Source organism: Eublepharis macularius, chromosome 17 (assembly GCF_028583425.1).
Source record: "Eublepharis macularius isolate TG4126 chromosome 17, MPM_Emac_v1.0, whole genome shotgun sequence".
Taxonomy (NCBI): Eukaryota; Metazoa; Chordata; class Lepidosauria; order Squamata; family Eublepharidae; genus Eublepharis; species Eublepharis macularius.
Genome location: NC_072806.1, coordinates 16,867,945 through 16,890,381, shown reverse-complemented (window position 1 = coordinate 16,890,381; position 22,437 = coordinate 16,867,945). Strand labels below are relative to the sequence as shown.

General features: G+C 44.1%; 1 protein-coding gene across 1 annotated transcript in view; it reads left to right on the top strand.

Moving 5' to 3' along the window:
• DNAJC11 (DnaJ heat shock protein family (Hsp40) member C11) overlaps nt 1-22,437 on the top strand; it is a 63,375-nt gene that overhangs the window by 8,529 nt on the left and 32,409 nt on the right. Inside the window, exons 2-4 of the mRNA XM_055001541.1 lie at nt 5,056-5,185; nt 7,767-7,840; nt 16,419-16,520. Of these exons, the coding sequence (XP_054857516.1) occupies nt 5,056-5,185; nt 7,767-7,840; nt 16,419-16,520 (306 nt within the window). The remainder of the gene's footprint in view (nt 1-5,055; nt 5,186-7,766; nt 7,841-16,418; nt 16,521-22,437) is intronic.

The following is a 22,437-nucleotide window of genomic DNA, read 5'->3' as shown; positions in this document are numbered from 1 at the left end:
AGAGGAGGCATCTTTTATTAGTAGCTTATTGGCACAATGCTGAAGTTCAAGTGCTGGTTCTTTAAGGGTCTGCCCATCTGAACTGAGTAGAAATAGAAACTAGCAAAATGCTTGTTATGATGAAGAGTAAAGCTGAGTAGAGGGAGAACTCGGGTAGTGTGGGCACATTGCGCCTCTGTTTTGGGGGAGCATGTAGGTAAGATACTAGGCTACTCAGGAACTGACCAAATTTTGCTCTATTGCATTGCTGTCACTTTTTGCATCAGCAGAGAAAAAGAGAAGGTACCATCAGAAACACCATGCAGTAGGAAATAAATTTGCTGTGCCCCATCTTGATTATGTCTCAAATGGCAACTGTTTTATTTTCTTACATAATTCAGTGGAAGCTATAGAAATGAGACAGTTCCTGTCTGCACAGCTCCGCCCCTGTCTATATAATCCTGCCCTCGTTTTGTTTTTTGGGTATGCTAAGGTGTTGGCGTGAGGGGATTGGCTTGTGGACATATTATCACTCTTTGCTCCTTCTTCTGGAAGTGATCCATGGGGTCAGCTTGGAGACCCTTTCAGCAGCTGGGGAATTCTAGAGCAAGGTGCACAAATGAATTCTGACCCATAATTAAGTTTGCTTCTGGGCTCAAAACTTGAGGAATTCTGCATCATCCCCAAGTCAGGTTTCCTTGGTCTTTGCTTCCACGTTTTGAGCTTTTGTAGGGCAAACCCAATTATGAAGTACACTGGCTAATTTGAAAATAATAGGTCACTAAACTTTATGGGCCTGGGGAAGAGGAAAAAGACAGTTAACACCAGTCGCTGACAATTTGCTAGTATGTGGCCATTTAATCTGTAATAGATTTACATCCTGTGAAGATGTAACTGGATGATTGAGATATGTAATGAATGTGCTTAATCCCCCAAATAGCATGATGACGCGCCTCTTAATTTTGCCTTGAGTTTGAGTAATAAGAATATAACTTAAAATATCATTATTAGTGACTTATGTATCTCATTACAATTTGAAATGTTGTCAGTATTTTCTGCGGTGGCTGGAGAGAGGTTATCACTCATGAAATATTGAACCAATGACCTTAGTGATTCACTTATGATGAAAGGCCCAATCTAACGTTTTATTGAACATGATATTTGTGAAAAATGGAACTGCTCATTTCTATTACTTAATCAATAGCACATTAAGCCATTTATCATTAATTTGATTAAAGAAGGTCATTGCCAGCTAGTAATTCCACTCCCTTCTCATCTACTTTAATTCTAATAACCAAGCAAGTGGAAAGAGATAGCAAAAAGTTTTTTTAAAAAAAGATTACTCCTTTGCTGGGCTGTGTGTCTTCAGGAAGCAGGGTAGGCAGGTATGCCTGAAGTAGGAACTAAATAAGCTGAAGGAAGCTCGGGATTCCATCGACTCCAGAAATGGCTCAAGTCCTACTTGTGTATTAGTTTTCGCCTTTTATTTTTACTTTTTTGCCAATAAGCTCTGTTTTTGAGGCAGGATTAGCATTATCTTTCTGAGGTAAAGAGCCGAACAAACATCTGCATTGATGAAAAGGAATTAAGGCCCTACCATCCCTCCAGGTTATAGACCTATAAAGTAAATTCTTAGAATGCCTTTGTATAAAAATTGTTCGTGCTTCTGTCTATGTGAGATAATCTCCGTACTTCTTTGTTGCTTTTTTATTGCAGCCTCTGTTTTTCTGATGGTAATGAATCTCAAGGAACCTGGCTAGGGTTCTTGGGCCTGTTTTAATCAAAGGACATTTATTGCAGCTTGAAATGTAGCACGCTTAACCTGTGCCCAGAAGACTGGTTAACTTGGCTTGTGTCTTTCTGGCTAGTAGTAACTTTTCCAGATCTCTGGCTGAGGTCTTTCCCAGCCTTGATTGCATCCCAGCCTTTATCACATCAGTGCTCCCATTGCTGCTATCCATAATTCTTTTAAATGCCTTTGGCATGCGAAGCCAATGCTGTAATGTTGCCTTACGGTTCCTTCCCATGGGGCCACCTTTGTCGTTCTTCAAATCCTTCCCCTATAGTCACCTTTTCTGTGAAGTCTTTGGCTTGACCCCTCAGTCAAGCACAACCAAAATACATGTCACAGCACTTGCTCACCACTCATTCCTTGTCATCTGTGTTCCTCCACCAGTCTAAATTTAGATTGGGCTGACTTATTTTGCTTGCATTTCTCAGTATAACAAAGAGCGCTGCTGCTTCTGTAGAATGGATATCAAATAAGCAAATAACTGCTGCTTTTACACAATTTACAAAATCTTGCTTTCTTGATGCAGAGTTTGGACATCTTTGGCTCGAAATTTGAACCTGTATTCCACAGCCCTGAGTTTGTTCTAATGTTTTACTTGAGTGGTAAGGTCGTTGAGTCCTAGAGTTGGAAGGGGGCTTTATAGGCCATTTAGGCCAACCTTCTGCTCGATGCCAGTGTGGTGAAGGGGACAGAGTGATAGACTAGGATCTGGGAGACCCAGGTTCGAATCCCTGCTCTGCCATGGAAGCTCACTGGGTGATCTTGGGCCACTCACACATTCTCAGCCTATCCCACCTCACAGGGTTTGTGGTATGGGGAAAAAATGAGAGGAGAATGATGTCAGCTGCTTTGGGTTCCCTTTGGAGAGAAAGACCGGGTATAAATGAAGCAATATAAATAAAAAATAAAAATGCAAACAAAAAAAAACCCAAGCCAGAGCCAGACTACTATCTAGCCTGTGCCTGGGTACCTCCAGTAAGGGGTAGCCCCCCCTAATTGTTTTTGTTGACAAACTGTTGTCACTTTCAAATGTACAGAAACTTTGAAGCTATGGGGGGAAATGACTTTTGGGTGGAAAAAATTGGGGGGGATTGACATATGTATGATGCTTATTTTCCCATCTAACTTAAGCTTATTTTACTGTGTCAGCCACCCCAAACAAATTTTGCACTAAACAAATGGAAGTACAGTATCAGGTGGCAGTCTCACATATCCAGAATGGGACTACCACCCAATTTGGATATCAAAATAAAACTTTATGACTTCAAAAACAATGAACCCATCAGACATATTGTAGTGGATTAGTTGTTACCAAAATTATGCATTTAAACAACAGATCCTTGAAAATGCTGTAGATTACATTTAAAAAATCATGCCACATTTTTTCAGGGAGTGAAACCTTGTCTTAGAGACATCTTACTCCTTCCAAAAGAAGAAATATTTCATGGAAAATTTAGGGGAACACTGGGAAAAACTCATTTTTTTTGTTTTTTACTAGAGTTTTTTTTTTTAATCCTGGGGAAGCAGGGAGATGAAAAGGTGTTTTTGCCCAAAATTTCCAGGCCTTCTTATCTTTATTCTCATCATTAGAAGATTTTACCTAATATACAACTGAAACCTACCTTCATAGGTTTCCATTAGAGCTTGTTAGAGCTAGACTTGCCCTCTGGAGTATCAGGAAAATTAGTCTTTGCCTTCTTCATGTAACACCCTTTCAGGTATTTGAAGAATGTGATATTGTGTCCTCCCCCTACCCCAGTCTTTTCCATGCTAGACACACCTAGTTTAATTCACTTTTTTCATATAGCTTGTTTTCTAGACTCCCAGCCATAACCTGGTTTGTTTACATCTCTCTTAAAATGCAGCACCCAATACAGTTCACTGTACTCCAGATGAAGTCTGACTATAGCCCCGAGTGGAGCTGTTCTGTTTAGTAAACAGTGAATGAGGTTAGCCTTGTGGTTCACCTCTGCCCCTCTTGCCCTGTTGTAAGAGATCAGCCTTCATCCCATCACAAAAAAGTCAGAGTATGGAGCAAGATGTTCTCAGTGGATGCCTATTGAGACTTGAGCTTTGAGCGTGCCTCAAACTCTTGTCCAGCGTGGTGTTGGACAGCAAGTCAGCCAGAACAGGAAACGTGGACCAGGCAGTAGGTCCCAGCAGACCCAATGGTACTCCCTAACAGCCATAAAAGCTCTTGAATCAGGCTTGTTACCTGGTCTTAACAGTTGGGGAACTTGTTCTTGCTAGTAATGGGTTGCCTTTGCCTTCCTCCCCCTCTGCTTTTGTCTCAAAGGACCCGAAGAGCTAATTTAGGAGCACCCCAACAACTTGGGTATGTTTAGTCTTAATGCCAGACTCCCCCACCCCCCCCCCCCCACACACACACACACACAGCGCTTCCTCTATTACAGAATATTTTTGAAAGGACTTGGTTTTTTATAAAGCCGTTTTTATGGGATGCTATTTGAGAAATGCAAGACCAAAGCCCCTGTGGGTGCTAGGAGTTTCCGGTGAAATTCTTTGGATCCCACCCTGTGCATTCTTAATCCCTGGTTCTTCCAGATGTTGCAGGACAGAGAGCATTAAAGAAAATTGGTGTGGCAACATTGGTGAGCAAAATAACTAGCACAACAAGGGGTTGCTGCCCATCTTTCTGGACAGGTTGAGCGGACAAATTCTGTTATGCTGAAATGGCAGAATGTGATCTGCGGGCTGTTCCTAGTTCAAATCTTACTGTACTGAATCAGCCTTACAAAGAAGTCTGTGAATGTTGCTGGGCTAGCTTGACCACAGATTCAAAAGCTAATTGTTTTATGCCACCCCCCCACCTGCAAAAAAAAGAAACAGTTGCTCCGGTGAATCTTCCCTAGCTAATCTTAATCGCCTCTGGTGACAGATCATCTGCATGAGGTGGCTTTATGCAAGCTGCTGTTCTCTCCAGTGCCCCCCCCCCTGCAATCTGAGGGTCACTGTTCTGGTTCTTCCTGTGGGGCTCTTGAAAGCACTACGGAGACAATGAACGTGAATTGGTTTGAATGCTAAAATGCTCCATGCAGAAGCTTAATAATAATACTGATGTGCATAACTGATGGTTTTATTACACCATGCTTGGGCAGGGGGCGGGGGGAGCCCAACTAAAACACCGTTTCATTATGCTCCCTGTTTAGTAGCATGAAATGCACTGGAGTGTGTCTGATGGGTTCCTATTTCAGGGCAGATTCTGAAGATGATAGCGACTTAACTGCATTGATCGTGCTATAATTGGATTTCTTTTCTTCTAGGCCTCTCAGGAAGAGCTGAAAGCCGCCTATCGCAGGCTGTGCATGTTGTACCATCCAGACAAGCACAGAGACCCAGAGCTTAAAAGGCAGGCCGAGCAGCTTTTTAACCTTCTTCATCAGGCTTATGAAGGTCAGTGCATGCCATGGATTCGCCAGCGCTGTTTGTCCAGCCACCGATATTAGATTTTCTAGCTGGCACGTCTTTAGAGTCCAGAGCGATGCCCCCCCCCCTTTAGAGTTGACATTTGGGGTTTGGGGGGGGGGTTGCGCTTCTCATTCCAGAGAATCAATACTTGAACTATCAGTATTTGCCAAACGAGTTGAGAACGTGTGTGTTTGGAGACGCTAAGCACATGAAATAATATTCTGATCGGACCATCTCTGATTTTGAATACAGTACAGAGGAGCCTGGGACTTGCCCATCTTGTAAGCTTGCAGAGGCATCCTTCCTGTTGTTAGATTGCCTGTACTGAGAGACCAGAAGTATGGGAAGAGATGTGCTTCTTAGGCAGTACCCACACTAGCCTCCCTTTTGAGGCAGTTCAGCTCAATATTTAGACTTCACTGACCATGCTTGGTTCAGATGGAACTGCTGCTAACTTGTATGCAAGTGAGGCAGAGACAGTCCCTCCATTCGGCAGCACCAAGGCTTCAAAAAACAGTATCAGCAAACCTCCCCATTACCCAAATCTAACATGGGTGTTTGCTGTTTAGTTGGGGAAGGCAAGAATATATGAAAGGAATAAATTCTTTCTCTTGTAGGCCAGCATGAAACATCTCCAAGGAAGGTGAAGTTATGGGCTGAATCGCAGGAACATGTGGAAATAGAATGAGGCAGCCCCTTGGTTCCAGAGTCAGTCTTACAGGACCCCAGAGCTTTTATCTGTTCCAACTGTTCATACATGCTGCCATAAAGGCAGGCTTCTGTTCCCACGCCTGTTTTTGGAGTGCTGGAGCAGTTCCTACAGCTGGAAGATTAGGTCCATGCCTTGGACTCCAGTCAGCAGTTTAGTAATGATGCTAACATTACCTTTACAAGGTTGTTGTAAAGTCAAAGTCAGACACTGTCCACTAGCCATATGGGTTGTTATTGTCACAGTCCTCCATTCTTGGCACTGATTAGATAACGGTAACGTGGATATTGGCAGAATTGCACAGTCAGGTCACTTTTGTAAGTCATTTGCCAAGCACACTCTTCAAAGACCTCCAGACCATTTGCACATACTTAACCACAGAGCCCTTCACTGGCGACATGCTGATGCTGATTCGGCTTGACCATCAACAAAAATAAAATGTAGAAAGGTCTGCTCAGATGGATACGGGGGATCTGCCATGGGCCTTGGCTGAAAATCAAGAGCTCCTGTCTCCTAGTTGTGTGCTGTAAACACAGTAGCATCCTTCCTCCCTAATCCGGAGCCTTATTGTGAATGCCAGGCTCCCTGATGAGGCTTTTTGGCATGGGATGAAGAGATGATGTGTAATCGGAGAACAGGGATGCAGTTTTTGTTCAGTAGCAAGTAGACAGAAGTTCATGATCTATAAAGAAATTTTTTTAAAAATCCAACTGCGTCAGCACTGAAATTGTCATCTGAAGCAGTCGTAACTGTAAGTGTTTCCCATCAAGCCAGTTTTGCTTTCTGTGAAGGATTATAGTTGAGATGAGAATTTCTTCCACCAGAGAAAGCGTGTGCTATAATTCATTCAAGATGCTGTTTGCTAAGCTTTGCATGCAATTCTCCTATAATTAGACTAACTAAGTATCAAGGAAGATGCTCTTCTCCGAAATAAAGACTTTTCCAATCTCCTATAAAAGCTTATCTTGTATCTCAGTTCCCGGTTTTTTTGCCGAAAATTTAGACGTTAATGGCCACTGGAAAACGCGGAGTGTGCCGGGTGATGAATCTGCGTAGCTGAAATAATGTGATCTCGCCAGATTTTAGTTCTGCAGTCGTAGGCAGATGGACTTGAGTACATTTCCACTAAGGATTTGATGGAAACGGTTGCTGTCCTGATTATATTCCGTTATCTGGGTTTGGTTGAATGAATCTTGCATGCATGTGAATTATTGATAGTTTGTTTGCAGCGTTTTTGGAGATTTTGGGAGAAGCAAATGAAACTTAAGCGAATTAGGACTTGGCCAGATTTTTTTTTCTGTAGCAAAAACTGCAGCAGCAGCAGACTTGTCGCCCAGCGGTTTGGCCCAGAGGGGAAGCTTAAAGTGAAATGGTGAATAAATGATTTCTTATTAAATCCCAGAGATTAGCTAAAGAAATTTGGCTGTGGTGTTTTCTGAACGGTCAGCATTTCTTTCCTCCCATTAGGCTTGAACGTGGGTGGAATCGTTTACAGCGTTCTTAATTAGGCCTTGGGATGCACAGGCTTTAAATGGGGGTGAGACAGCTGAGAGAGACCTTGAAATGGGTAAGGGTTGGGGAAGGAGAACTCTTTGCCCTTTCACAAAGCTGCCTTTTGAGAAATGGGCTCTAGAAGTGCACTTGGACCTCACCACACGGTGCTTTCATGCACTGAAGCGTATGCACTCCAAAAGGTAAATTGGTGAATGTGACAGGTGTACAGGTGTACACTTGGCACCAAGCCAGGACTGGCTAGGGATCTTGTTGATCTGGTTTAATGTGAAGTGTGTGTGATTTTTCTTGAACTCTGCCTTGAATACTGCAGGCTCTGAAAGTGTCTTTGTTTTTAATTTTCAGTGCTTAGTGACCCACAAACCAGAGCCATCTATGACATATATGGGAAGAGAGGCCTCGAAATGGAAGGATGGGAGGTAAGGAACATGCTCCTGGAAGGAACCTTCAAGTCATGTTGTGAGGAGCACTCCCCCCACCCTCTTGTGCTGTTCATTTTCTAATATGTCACCGTGCTCAAGAATCCCTGTGCTAGTGAAAGTAATGGGAGAAGGAAGAACCTGTGTTCCCGGACAAGGCAGTGTTTGATAGTCTACTTTACAGACTGCAAAACTCCATCCTGCCCTGTGCCCTCTAACCTGGGCATCAGACAGCTTCAGCTTTAATGAAGAAAATGTCTGCCAAGCAGTGTCTGTTCAGTATATTATATAATAACAACCACCACTGCCACAACAACAACCATAGCAACAATAACATTCGATTTATATACCGCCTTTCAGGAGGACTTAACACCCACTCAGAGTGGTTTACAAAGTATGTCATTATGATCCCCACATCAAACACCTTGTGAGGTGGGTGGGGGTGAGAGAGCTCCTAGAAGCTGTGACGGACCCAAGGTCACCCAGCTGGCTTCAAGCGGAGGAATGGGGAATCAAACTCGGTTCTCCAGATTAGAGTCCCACACTCTTAATCACTACACCAAACTGGCTGTCATATACATATGCTGTGGTCTTATACAGACTCAGACTGTTGGTTTGTCTCAGCATCCTCCTGTGACTGTGTGGCTCTCTAGAGTTACAAACAGAGAAAGGTCTGTCCTGGAGTCTGCTGAGATCATCTTTCTGAAGATGCCAAGGACTGAGTTAACCCGGGACCACCTGCATGCAAAACATATATTCTAGAAAGCAGCCAAAGCCCCTCCCCATGTAACAATAACTTGATCTCTTTTTTAAAAAGGAAAGAAAGCAGTCTCCTGGAGAGATATCCTTTCTTGGTCGTTCTTTTCTTCTAAAGATTTTTGAAGAGATGCTTATTTTAAACTCCTTTGATCTGTGACTGCCATCCTCCTGACACTTGGGTAAATACCCCGGTGGAATACTGTATTGCCACAATGTCTCTTTAAACCATGTTGCCCCATATTTCAGCATCATTCAAGAGGCCTTCGATACTAGGTTTCCTACAGCCTCTTTGAGAGTCAGGATACACAATCTTACTATGTTTTTTGTTCCCAGCCTGTACCACTTCAGACTGCAGGGAGTCAGGAGTACAGGTTTGAAAGGGGAAAAAACAGCTCCTTGAATACAGAACAAAGTTATCTTTTTCAGAGAGGCTAATTTTTTTAATGTACTTGTAGTTTTTAAGATGGGTCAACCTTCAGGTCTTCAGTCCTCTACCTGCAGCCTGAAGTGGAAATCTACTCCCAGAATCACTCCTCCCCCTGCCCCAGCTGCTATATTTTGCTGCTATATAAAGAGATATTTTAACTGTTGCTGCAAAAAAGCATGCTGATGCTCTTACGAGGCAGAGAGGTTTTCATTTTATGCTATTTATGCAACAGGTGTTGTTGTTTTATATTAGTATAATTATGCTGTTGTTGGCATGTCTCCTACTTAAGGGAAGGCAGTGATTTCTGCCAGTTCCCCTCCCACTGCTGACCCTCTGCTGTTCCTGAGGGTCCATTGACAAAACTTTGGGAGGATGCTAAGTGGTATACAGCAGGCAAGGGACCATACGCAGCTACCTTATACAGAGTCAGACCCTTGGTCTCTCAAGGTCAGTATTGTCTAATATGGTTGGCAGAGGCTCTCCAGGGTTTCAGATGATGGGAAAGACCTCTACATGTTGCCTATCTGGGGTTGAACCCGGGGCCTTAGTAGAATATTCCCTTGATCTTTGTCGAAAGGCATTGCAGCAACATGGCTCTGTTAAAGAGTGGAACCAGACCCTGATCCATTCAGGTAAATGGATGCTACAGGACCATTTTGAATGGGTATTCACCAAAGACCTACTCTTGACTTCAGTATTGGAGCTCACCCCTAGGAATCAAAATAAAAGGTAGCTTTTGATGACATCAAGAATAACTCCCTTGCCCCAATGTTTATGTCTTTCATACTCAGTTTATATAGCACCTTTTGGGTGTTCCAGATGTTTTCTTAACTCAGTATCCCCTACAACAGCCCTGTAAGGTAAACCTGTATTATTAGATCTATATTTCTGAGACGGGGGGGGGGGGGCTTGCTGAAGGCCTCCTAATGATTAAAATTTGACTAAAGGACCGTTCTGGCACACAGCACACAATCTTTGCTGCTATCTTACACTAGCTCTGGCTTAAGACTTCCTGGCCACAGTGAGTAGTTTCCAAAGGTGCTTCAGCCCTGGCAAGTTCCACTGTCAAAGTTTAGAATTGTCCACTCTTACATACAAACTTTTTTTTTACTCCAGGCAGTGCTGCCTTCTGTGAGCACTTTTGAATGCACAGGTGGACTGTCATGAAGTTTTAGTTAACCTCTGTGGGAAAACACGCTCTAGGGTGTGAATGAACCATGGGTAGCCCTTGGTCCATCATCTCCAAGTGAAACCATGTTTGCTTTCTTTTCTGTATCCAAAATTTGGCAGTAGTATCAGAATAAGAATCCCCCCTGCGGCCAAATCATCTCCCCCCACCCTTGCTAAATCTTAAGAAGTCAGCTGTTGCTTGTCTAAGGGAAAAGCAGAATGGCAACCTTTAAAAAAAACCCACCACTGCTACAAAATGACATTCCACAGTCAAGAAAATAAAGGGTGCTTCGCAGCTGATAAACGTTCCTTCGAAAGCAAGAATTTTAATAAATTGGATTTGCGGTTTAAGAGGCAGAGCGAGCCAGTCAAGTTCTCCTGGATCAGAGCTGTATCCTGAGTTCAGATGATGATGGAGATAAAGTGCGCAACGAGGCCTTTGCTGAAAGATTAAAAAACTGCCTTTTAGTGTGCGGCATACAAAGCACCTCCCCAGGTATTAACTTGGAGATGTATCGGGATAATGCGCTGTAGATAAAATGAGCCCATTACTTATACTGTGAAGCCAAATCTAACCAGCAGAGCTCATTTTATGGAGCCGCCATCGGCAGCCTTCAAGGAGTGTTCATGCAGCTGCTGGATGAATTGTTTAATATACAATCCCGTCCCACTTCAGTAATAGCTTTCACTCTGGGGAGGCAGTGGGTATTACTTTTAAAACAGCTGCCAGTATTTTAAGTGCTATTAAACCCTCTTGCCCTTTGCTTGCTTCCTGTTAAAATGAGTGTGGTTGCTGGTAAAAGGCAAGCATTGAGGAAGAGGGGGGTGGTCTGTATGCAGCCACGTTGGGTGTGGGTGGGTGGGTTCTTCCCTTCGCGTCCACTGGAGTTGTCAGAGTCTCCTGTGCTCGAGAACCTTTGTGCTGGTCCCAACTGTTTGTGTAATTTTCAGATCAGGCCAAGGCCCGCCTCTTTTCCAACAGTGGCCAGGCAGATACTCAAGAAAGGAAGCATTCTGTTGTTTCTGTTCTCTGTGCTTGACATTCAGGGTATACTGTCCTTGTATTTGAAAGCCCTATTTGGTTGTCATGGTTTGATAGATTTGTTCTCTCTATTTGTTTTAATTTTTATTTTACCTTATTCATACTTTACCTTGTCCCCAAAGAGGCTTACATCATTTGCCTCTCCTCTGTTTTATCCTGTGAAGTAGGTTAGGCTGAGAATGTGTGATGGACCAAGGTCACCCACCAAGCTTCCATGGCAGAGTAGGGATTCGAATCTGAGTCTACCAGATCTTAGTGTAACACGCTAAGTCAGTGATGGTGAACCTTTTTGAGCCCGAGTGCCCAAACTGCAACACAAAACCAACTTATTTATTTCAAAGTGCCAGCACTGCAATTAAATCTGAATACTGAGGTTTTAGTTAAGAAAAAACACTCATACAGTTGTCCCAACTAATTAACATCTCTCTCTCTCACTCACTCAGGAGCCACAAATGAAAGTAAAGAAAGTTAAATCAAAGCAGTTTGCCCTTCTTTAGACCAGCAGCCCTGCTTGCAAGCACTCTCCCTCTCTCTCACACTCACTCAAAAGCCACGACTGAAAGTAAAGCAAGTTAAATCAAAGCAGTTTGCCCTTCTTTAGACCAGCAGCTTGCAAGCTCTCAAGCTCTCTCTCTCTCTCTCTCTCTCTCACTCAAAAGCCACGACTGAAAGTAAAGCAAGTTAAATCAAAGCAGCGTACTCTTCTTTAGAAAGCCAGCTTCAGCAGCCTGGCTGCTGCCTCTGCTTCTTGCTGCTAAAGAGACGGGCAGCAGGGAGGCAGCCTTGAGGAAAAGGAATCACATGGGCAGGGCCAAAACCCATGTGATCTCTGCTCAGAGCTACTGGAACGCCGTTCCAGGCGTTCCCCCTCCAAATGAGCCCTGGACCTAGCGATTGGCAACTTGGCTCGCGTGCCCACAGAGAGGGCTCTCCATGCCAGCTGTGGCACGCATGCCATAGGTTCACCATCGCTGCTCTAAGTACTACTCCATGGTGGCTCTGATATCTTGACCTTCAGTCTTCCCCAGGCAACTAGGGTTTGTTTACAGATGCACACAAACACGCAGACACACACAGAGAGAAATGCACAAAGAGACACACACACACACAGCGTTCTAAAAAAAGAGTGATCCCTTCAGAAATACAGGCTTGTCCACCTTGATGTGATATCAAGTGGATCTCCTTTCAACTATAGGATGAGTTTTGTGTGTCTCCCGGGAAGCATGACTCTTAAAAGCTTATACCCTGGAAATCTTGTTGGTCCTGAAGGTGCTACTGGACTAGAATCTTGCTCTTGTCTTCCTTCTTAAATATTACTTTGACTGCAGCTTTCTTTCTGGAAGATGCATGCATCCTTGATGGTGGCACTCTCCCTGCTTTTTCTTTCTAGGCTGAGATAAGAGAGAGCTTGCTAAAGAAAGTGCCCTCTTCCACAAGCCTCAGTTGATCTCTGAAAGTTATTCATGCTCACTACAATATCATTTGAGAAGCGTTGTTCAGTTTCAGTGTGTATAAAAGGTAGGGACTTAATCAGCGTGAGCTTATGACCCACACGGTTCCATGACTGTGTTTCACTCCAGGGCTAAACACACTTGAAAGGGCACAAAGATATTTGACGGTGGGACATAAGACTATTTCCAGCCTTGTATGTAGGTGGGTTCTCCCAAATTTGATGCTGGCTCCTCGGGGGGGGGGGTGCGGGACAGGAAGGAAGCTAATAAGAGAGCTTCAGAATGTAAAATACTTTCTGTTGATGTCCCTTGTTTGAGAAGCTCTTTCATCCATGGCTGTTGGGGGCGAACCCTTTTGCCTGAAATCATTTTTTAAAACAAATGAAGGCTGAAGTTATCAAGATCCTAGCCAGGTAATTTCTTAATGATCTTGGCAAATTTGTTGTTGCTGCTGCCTTGGAAGGGAAAATCCGCTCCAATTTTTATCAGGGCAACAACATTTAAGACATGGAAAAGGCAAAGCAGCTTGTCCATCTGTGTATAAATGCAGAAGGCCGGCACTTGACAAGACTTTCCCAGAGAAGTTTGGGTTTGGTAAATATCTGCACATCTGTGCCAGTGCTTTGAAGAATTTGCACCATCAGCAATTTCAAATAAATTGATAAGATTTATATTCATGTAGACATTTCATTGATATTATACCTTTCTTGCAGAGACTCAAGGTGGATTACAGATTTTTTTTAAAATACAATACATATGATAAATGTCACAAATACAAGAAAAACATTTCCACAAACATTGAGGCTAAGCTAAGCTAACCACATCTGCTGTAACATCGCAGGCTCATTCACTTGATCATCATCCCATGTTATATATGCCATCAAGTGTCAGCAGTGCCCTTCTATTGTTGGACAGACAGGTCAGTCCTTTCGCAAAAGAACGCATGGGCATAAATCTGATCTCAAAAATCACAACATTCAAAAACCAGCGAAAGAACATTTTAATCTTCCAGGACATTCCATCACTGACATTCCATTGCTGACCTCAGAGTAGCAGTTCTCAAGCACAGAAACCTCAAAGGAAAATTACAATGCGAGATAGATGAAATTGTGTTTATTTGCCAATTTGGAACAACGGACCTTCCCATGGCTTAATGAGATTCTTCTCTCACTGCAGATGCAGATTTTCTGCTTTTCACACCCCAACTCTTTCAAGCTAATTACAGTATTCTTATACTCTACACCCTTACTTTAAAAATCCTCCCACCTTCTGGCTGGTTAAAACCCTGCACACTTCCACTTCTAAATGTATCTGAAAAAGGGAGCTCTTGACTCTCGAACGCTCCTACCCTGGAAATCTCATTGGTCTTTAAGGTGCTACTGGACCTGAATCTTGCTCTTCTACTGCAAACCAGCCCAACTAACCACCTGAAACTACTCAGTTTCCTTCTTAAAGACACTGTCCTGTTACCACTTATTTGCTGCCTGGAATTCAGCATATAAAATGGAGAGAAAGAATGTGACATTGGGTTTGGGTGTGGGAAACCCAGGTCAAGTCCCTGCTTCGCCAGGGACCCTGTTGACTAGCTTTGGGCAAGTTGTAGACTTTCTGGGTGATTACGAGGCTACAATGCCACTCCTTGAAGGAAGGGCAAAGTGCAGCATTTATCACATAGGCACAAAAGGAAAGCCTCTGAGAAATCCCAAATAAAAGTACCAACTTGAACACTAACGATGGATGAAGCTCTTTCTGATCTCCTTGGGATGCAAAGGGGTGTGTGTTCTTAACCTTGCAATTAGCCCTGGTGGATGTGTTTGGAATTTGTAACTTGCTTTATAATCTGATGAGTAGAAATTGAGTGAATTGAGACACCATGGAGTCATTTTTTCTTCTTTCTGCCACAAGGAATGTCAGAGATAAAGTAATTTAAAGTCATTAATTCAGACTTGGAGAGGTTAAGCGGCTTGGATTCTCCACAACAAATCTCACCTTTCCTGGCCTGGCCAGGCCTTGCTGACTTAATCCCCTGGTTTCCATCAAGTAGCTTTAGGATTTGGTATCACATGTGTGCATTTCTTCCCTAGACTCCTGCCTCTTAAGTTTTCTCCTGCCTGCCTGTTTTTGAGTTGGGGAACTTTTGCACTGCACTTGGGGGAAAAATACTTGCATTCAAGAAAGCATTTGGGGGGCTTGTGTGTTTTGTATTTCTCCTGGTGCTCAAGTATGTTTACCTCTTGGTAAGAGAATGCAACAAAGCCATTGTGATGTGGATTTCTACTCTGAGGTGCTCTTGGGTCAGTATGGGTGGAGACTCATTCTTGTGTGTCGACTAAGAGACTGAGCCAGGAGGCCCATGGGGGGGGGGTGCGCTTGCTGAGGCAAGCTGCTAATCTAGCAGTGGCTCTGATGAGATGATAATATTGGCTGGCCTGAGGTGGTTGGAAGGATGACAGAAAGGATGTACATGAAGCACTTCTGAATGCTCTAGAAAGCACAAAGTGTTATCAGTGTTGCAAAAAAATCCAGGCACTTATCATGGTTGAGTTTGACTCCTGGATTGTTGCAAAGATCAGGATATAGATAATGCTGTTCCTAAAACATTATGCACATTTTTAGCACTCTTGAATGTTTCTAAAAACAAAATGACTGTTGTGATGAGGTTTTTGTGGGTGTAAGAAAGACACATTTCCCCCCCTTATTTTCTTAATTTATAAGCCACCTGCCTCCCTTGTGGGACCCAAAGTGGTTCATGTTATTCTCTCCTCCATTTTATCTTCACAACAACCGTGTGAAGTAGGCTGAGAGAATAACTGGCTGAAGGTCACCCAAGGAGTTTTCATGGCAGGGTGAGGATTCAAACCTGAGTCTCCTAGATTCCACTCCCAATACAACACTGGCTCTGAAAAGGACCCTGGGGTCTGCAATACTTCTCTGTGCCCTGGTCATATTTCTTCTTCGCCTCCCTTTTGTTGAGCATTAAGTCACCCAAATATCCGGAGATTTCTCTCACTGGAACACCATCTCCAAGTGCAGTGGTTTACTCTCCCCGAAGAGGGGAAGCAAAGGCAGCCACTCACTTTGACAAGATAAGCTAATTTCAGCCATTGAGGATTGATAACGGAGCCTGCTGTTGTTTGTGAAGCCCTGCCCTTTATCTGCATAACTGTTTCCAAGCCTGAAAGCTCTATGTGTGCATGTGTGTGCACATGTGCTTTTACTGTAACATGCTCCAAGCTTCTGGTGTCTGATGGCCCATAAATCTGAACGTCTCTGAATTAATAATTGTGGTGCCAAGGCTAAGCAGCCCCAGGCAATTGTCCATTTCAGGTAGGGAATAGAGTGTTTGGCCTGTTAGTATGTTAGTATTACGCTTACCTGCTTTTGGTGCTGTTCTGTGTGGGCTGCCTGCTAGGCTGGACAGCCTGGAGCATTCATTTATAATCAGACTGTAGCCTTCTGTAAAAACACACACACACGCACACCAATGGAGGGCAGGAGCCTCAGGTGTACATGTGAATAAAACAATGATAGACTTTGGGACTTGCTTTAGGAGTGAGAATCTTGCAACATGAAGAAATGGGAATGAAAAGCCCTCCTGAGCTTTCTGTGTGCAGAGGCTGAAAAGCCTTTGAGGGCTTCCAGTTGCATCCCTGATCAAATTCTCCATAATTGTCTGCTGGCTGTCCCACTGCTGTTGAATGTCTTGTTCTCAATTTTCTTCTCTCGCAGGTGGTGGAGAGGAGGAGGACGCCTGCCGAGATCCGGGAGGAATTTGAGCGTTTGCAGAGAGAGAGGGAAGAGAGAAGGCTTCAGCAGCGGACTAACCCCAAGGTAATAGCTGGAGAGGCCCCACTTGACTTCGCGGGGTGTGTGTGTGCATGTGTGTGTTTCTAACTACAGAAGGGACCTGCAAATAGATGACGTATAATCACTTCGGGGTGTCTGGCAGGCTTGAATGGGCCATTCACATGGTGGCGCTAAATGACCTTAACATTCCTCCTTCCTTTAAAGGCCCCATATGTCCCCGGAGCTGTGTGCAGCTGAATTTTTTTCCCCTCTGATGCTTTGGGGCAGCACCAGGATTCTTCTTTCAGTCTGACATTGTTATTAAGACATAATAATCATGTAGCACCGTCAGTTTGCCTAGGTGCACTACAGAGAAAATAGATCCTTTCCCAGAGGCAAAAGTTTCAGGTAAGGGAGGTAGAAATGGGATGAATAAGGGACGCATGTGCATCCATTGCAGTTATCATGGCTTCATTTTAGTGAAAGAGGGGAATCTACGGGGTTGTGCAGGTGAGTATCAAGGAAGGATGTATTTATTTATTTTATTAGATTTAGAATGTGCTCTCCCCATAAGCGGGCTCAGAGCAGATAACATCATATAGAAACACCACCATAATAAAGTCACATTTAAAACAACAGTGCAGTACAACAACGACCACTCTGTGTGGCAGCTCATAATGCTCACCCAAACCAATAACATCCCATGGGGTGGGAACTGGCAGACAATATAAGGCGAGTTGGTGGAAAACGGGGGTGAGGGGGTATAGGTCCACCCTCAACAGGAGACCAGCAAAGGAGCCCACCCACGCCCCAATCTCAGCCATATGCCTGAAGAACATCTCTGTCTTACAGGCCCTGCGGAAGGTTAACAAATCCCGCTGGGCCCTAGTTTCAACAGACAGAGAGTTCCACAGGTTGGTGCCAGGACTGAGAAGGCCCTGACCCTGGTCGATTTGAGCCAAGCGAGAAGTGGCATCATCCAGGTGTTGTGCGGGGCAGCTTCCAGCAAAGTGGCACCAAGAGAGAAGGGGGAACATTTTGAAGCAGCTGGAGACCCTCATATGGGTGATGGTGGTAGAACTGGTGGAACAAAGGTCCTAGGAATGTATTGGGATAGGATAGTGGAGAACTGCAAGGACACAAAGGGCTTTGAAAGCAACTGACTGCTGGATGATGGAGTAGCGAATCCAGAGGAGAACAGGAAGGAGGAGGCAGTGAACAGGAACAAGTTCTGGAGAGAGGAGGCAGAAACAAGAACCAAAAGGCTGAGGAAGAGGGGAGGAGAGTGAGTAAGCTGAAAGAGGGACTTTGGCAGAAGTGGATGTCTGAACGCCTTGCTATCAGGAAACGTGGGTTGGTTAAAAATGGTCACCAGCAGGTATCAACCATTGGCACTGCTTTTTAGCAGTTACCTTAGGGAGTTAACAATGTACTAATGGTGCTGCTGGCTCTACCTTTTGTATCACAGCCTTGAGGGTACAGGGAATGCAGTTAGATGCTTGGGTGGGGGTGGATGGCAAGCCATCAAAGGAAGAACCAGCAGAAGTTGCTGGGAAGTGGAGAAAGAGGGAGGATGAGAGAAACAAGGGACCCAGCAGCAGAAGCAAGGCCAGTAGGCTCATGGGAATTCCGTAGCTGGCTGCCAGTAATTGTTTTGTTTATCATTGTTAATAATTTTAGAAGAGGCCAGTCCCCAAAGAAAGCCTCAGCAAAGACTGGGAATGCTATTGCCCCCAAGGAAGCGTGGGATGTTGAAGACAGTTAAACATCAGTTTAGGATGGGAGCGGGACAGTTTTCCTGCTTGAACTGTTAACAGTTTATTGCATCCTGGAGTGAGGGACTGACAGTGAGGTTGAGGGATGTGTGTGCAACCCAATCTCCTCCCCCCCCCTTCAAATCTTCCCATGCGGGATGGGGAAGAAAAAACATCTCTCCATGCAGTGTGCTGCTTAGATGAGCCTTAGGACAATTTTCCCACAGCATTAGACTGTGCAATCTTATGGCTGCTTGAAGATGCTGTTGATTTACTCTGGAGTTTAGCAATCTGATGCTATCACAAATGCATTAATTTTTTTTTAAAAAATGATGACAAGGGCTGAATTTCCCAATCACGTCTATCTCACCTCCCTCCTCTAATGAAGTTCCTTGCAACCGTCTAACTTTGTGTTGTTGTACTCATGCCATCAATGGACACCTAAGGCAAAAAGTAGTTCTCATCCCCAAGGGGCTTACAATCCAGACTTAGAAAGTAGGGGAAACAATGGGGGATGGGAACGAGGATGGGAGAGGTGAAGCTACCAAAACAGGTAAAGGGTGCAAATGGGAATAGGCAAAGGTTGAATTTGAGAAAATGCAGTCACACGTGGTTTAGGGCTTTGGTTGAGGATAATGAGTTTTAACCCAAAGACTTTACTGAAGAGATGTGTGGAGGTGGTGCCTTGAATGTGTTTTCAGGGAGGAGGTTCAGGCCTTGGGGACAGAGAGTAGCAAGAGAGAACGTGTAGAATTGTTGAAGAATAATAGCAGAGATGGAGGGTGTGGGGGGGGGGGACAAGGCCACAGGTGAAAGTTCCCAGGACTCAGAGGACTCAGAGGCTGCAGCAGTGGTCCAGCCAGAGACATCCTTGAAGGCAGAGCAGCATTTTAAAAGAGAGAGAGATGTGCCACAGGAACATTAGAGCAGTCACTCAGAATTGCAAAACAAGTGCAAAAAAACCCCTTTGGAATCCCTCCAGGGGCGCAGCAAGAGTGCCTGTTTTTTGAGAGAACTTCATAATGCTTTCGGGACAATCAATGGTTATTGATGATGCTGTTCCTGGCTCAAGAAGCTATAAACCAGCATGTTTCATATTTGAAGCGTATGTATTTTTAAAGCAGCCGAGTTAACAAACAAAGCTGCAGTTTCGAGAGCCCCTTTCCCTGCAGGGCGAGTGCATGCAGAAAGGGTTTTGAAGCTTCTCTTCAAATCAGCGCCCATGCTCCCATGTTGCATTGCAGGGGGTTACCTATCTTTCCCCAAGAAATATGGTGGAGCACCCCAGTTGTTGTCCATAGTGCCACTACGCAGGCTTGTGTGATGGCTCTGCACATGGTGGGGCACAGATGCATGTTGTTCACCTCACACAGCAGTTGATGTTTTTGAAGCGAGTGCAGGACCAGGTTATGGCTTTGGCTGGCCCAACTCAAATCAATACATGGAGTGCCTTAAGCTCAAGATCTTCGAGATCAGTGGTTTGAGCTGGAGTCTCAAGTGCAACATGTAGTAGGTCCTATTCTGACCATGCACAAAGTTAAGCTCCTGGTACTTATACTCAGCCTGACCAATTGCAGAGCTCTGATTTTCATAACTTCCTGCATCTGAAGTGGTCTCTGAGGCCTGAGTATACACAGCTCACGTGAGGCTCAGTTCATCTTTTTGGTCCTAATGTTCTGCTCCCAACCATACTCACAAGCTAAAGATCTGGGATACAGCGTCTCTGCATAGTAACATATCTACTCTTTCGCCCTGATGTTCACAGGAGCCTTCTGGGGTTGAGGTAACAGTTGCATCAGTGATTCTTCTCCTAAGCCCTCCAAGGTCATGGGCCTAAAGCTCTCTCTCTGTCTTTGGATTAATGTTGGATGCAAATAGTTAGGTGCCTGGATTTCAGAAGATCCAGAGGAGTTAGCCGTGTTAGTCTGCAGTAGCGAAACAGCAAAGAGTCCAGTAGCACCTTTAAGACTAACCAGCTTTATTGTAGCATAAGCTTTCGAGAGCCACAGCTCTCTTCATCAGATGCATCTGACAAAGAGAGCAGTGGCTCTCGAAAGCTTATGCTACAATAAAGTTGGTTAGTCTTAAAGGTGCTACTGGGTTCCAGAAAGGTCACTGTGTGCTTCAGCCTGCTCATGTTGGCGAGGTGCAGAGATGCCCAAGCTCTCCCAGTGGCTGCTTCAGTCTAGAATCCAGCGCCCTCATCTTGGAGACACTGAAATGGGTTTATTTTAAATTTCATATTTGGACCTTGTTTCCAAGTGGGAGTATTTTACAATGACCCAAGAGATAAAGCTTGTATAAAATGCCAAATATTTGCAGAAATAAACTTGCAACAAAAATAAGGCATCACCATTGCAGATCCCTGGTGGCTAGATCATCTGCATAAAAAGTCTTCAAATGAAGCTTTGCTTCTCTCTTCATTATCTGCCCCCTTTCCTCCCAACAGCTGGCGCTTTATATTCATCATCATCATAAGTGCTTCTCTCTTCCGTTATTTCTGTTTTTTACTTTGCTTGTGGCATAGCGAATTCATTATGAACTTTGTGTGGCATTCCTTGTGCGCTGGAACAATACCTGGGACTCTTTCCTTGCTAGGGTGCTCGTAATGTGTCCCAATGTTGCTACTCCCCCCAAACAAGCCTGTGTCTGTGGTTAGAGACCATGCATCCATCTAACAGGTCATGCTGATTCTGGAGCTGCCTGAAAGTCATCTTTTGCTTTTTGATCAGATTACCTGGTAATTAGGAAGCAAATAGGAAAACCTTAGAATTATTCCAGTTCTTTATCACTTTTTCTTTCACATCAACAAATTCCTGGTCTCTACTCCCAATCCTGGTAGTAGAGCTTTTGTATGTCACATGCACGTACAGAACATCTTTTTCTGGCCTGTGTGAATGAAGCCTTCTATCCTACTTTAACATGGGGAATCAGTCAAAAAAGGTTGAGGAACAGATAAAAATCTATTAGCAAAAACCTATACAAGCCTAACAGAACAATTGTCCTGTGAGTGGGTGGGTGGGTAAGTGAGTATGAAGTTCCATCAAGTCACAACTGTCCCAGGCTTTGACCATTAAAATGTCCCATTGATTGTCAAACGATCGGATACCTCAAAGGAATGTTTCATGGGGCACTTAAGAAGAGCCCTGCTGGCTCCGACCAGTGGTTCGTCTAGTCCAGCATCCTGTGTCACACAGTGGCCAACCAGTTGCTATGGAAGGCCAACAACAAGACACAGAGGCCAAGGCCTTCCCCTGAAATTGCCTCCTGGCGATAATATTCAGAAGTTGACTGCCTCTGAATGTGGAGGTTCCCTTTATTCAGCATGGCTGTTAGCCACTGATAGACCCACCCTCCCTGACTCTGTCTAATCCCCTTTTACAGCTGTCTGTGCCTTTGGCCTTCACTACATCCTCTGGCAGTAAGTTCCACATCTTAATCACTCGTGCCCAACTTGGGCTTTCAGATCTTTGGAGGAGGCTTTGCGTGAGGTTGGCTGCCATTGAAGGTGAAGAAAAGAGAGGCCGCACCAATACATGATACATCCGGAGAAAAGAACAAGGTGCTGTAGGAGGATAGTTTTATTGACAATTATAGATCCCAATGCATTTTGCTTAAAGCTTCGTCGGGGCATCTGATACAACAGGTTAGAAATTATTAATGAAGGTTTTAAAAAATCATCTAATTACAATATAAAATATAAGTTAAAAACAGTATGCAACAGACCGGGAATCCTTTTAACGTACAAGTCTGGGCACATTGATTTTTAAACATTAATTAATCATTCTAGCTTGTTTTATCAGATCCCCTGATGAAGCTTTAAGTGAAATGTGTTGGGATCTATGATCATCAATAAAACTATCCTACAGCACCTTGTTCTTTTTTCCACTTGTGCTAGTGAAGGTGAGCAGGGCCTTCTCTGTGGTTGCACCCTACCTATGGAAAATGCCCTTCCTAGGGAAGGCTGCTTTGCTCACAAAATTCTGGTTGGTGGATAGCTTTGGATTAAACAGCTGCTGCTAACATTGAACTGTTTTGAATTGAGTATTGCTTAGCTTGCTTATTATTTTTGATGTACTTTGCATTTTGTTGTTTTAATGTGAGAGCTGTTTGAGTTAACAGACTAGATATAAATTTGAAACATTCCATGCTTGAGAGCCATTGCCAATTAAGTCCAGACACAGCCAGACCAAAAGCTTTCACACTTT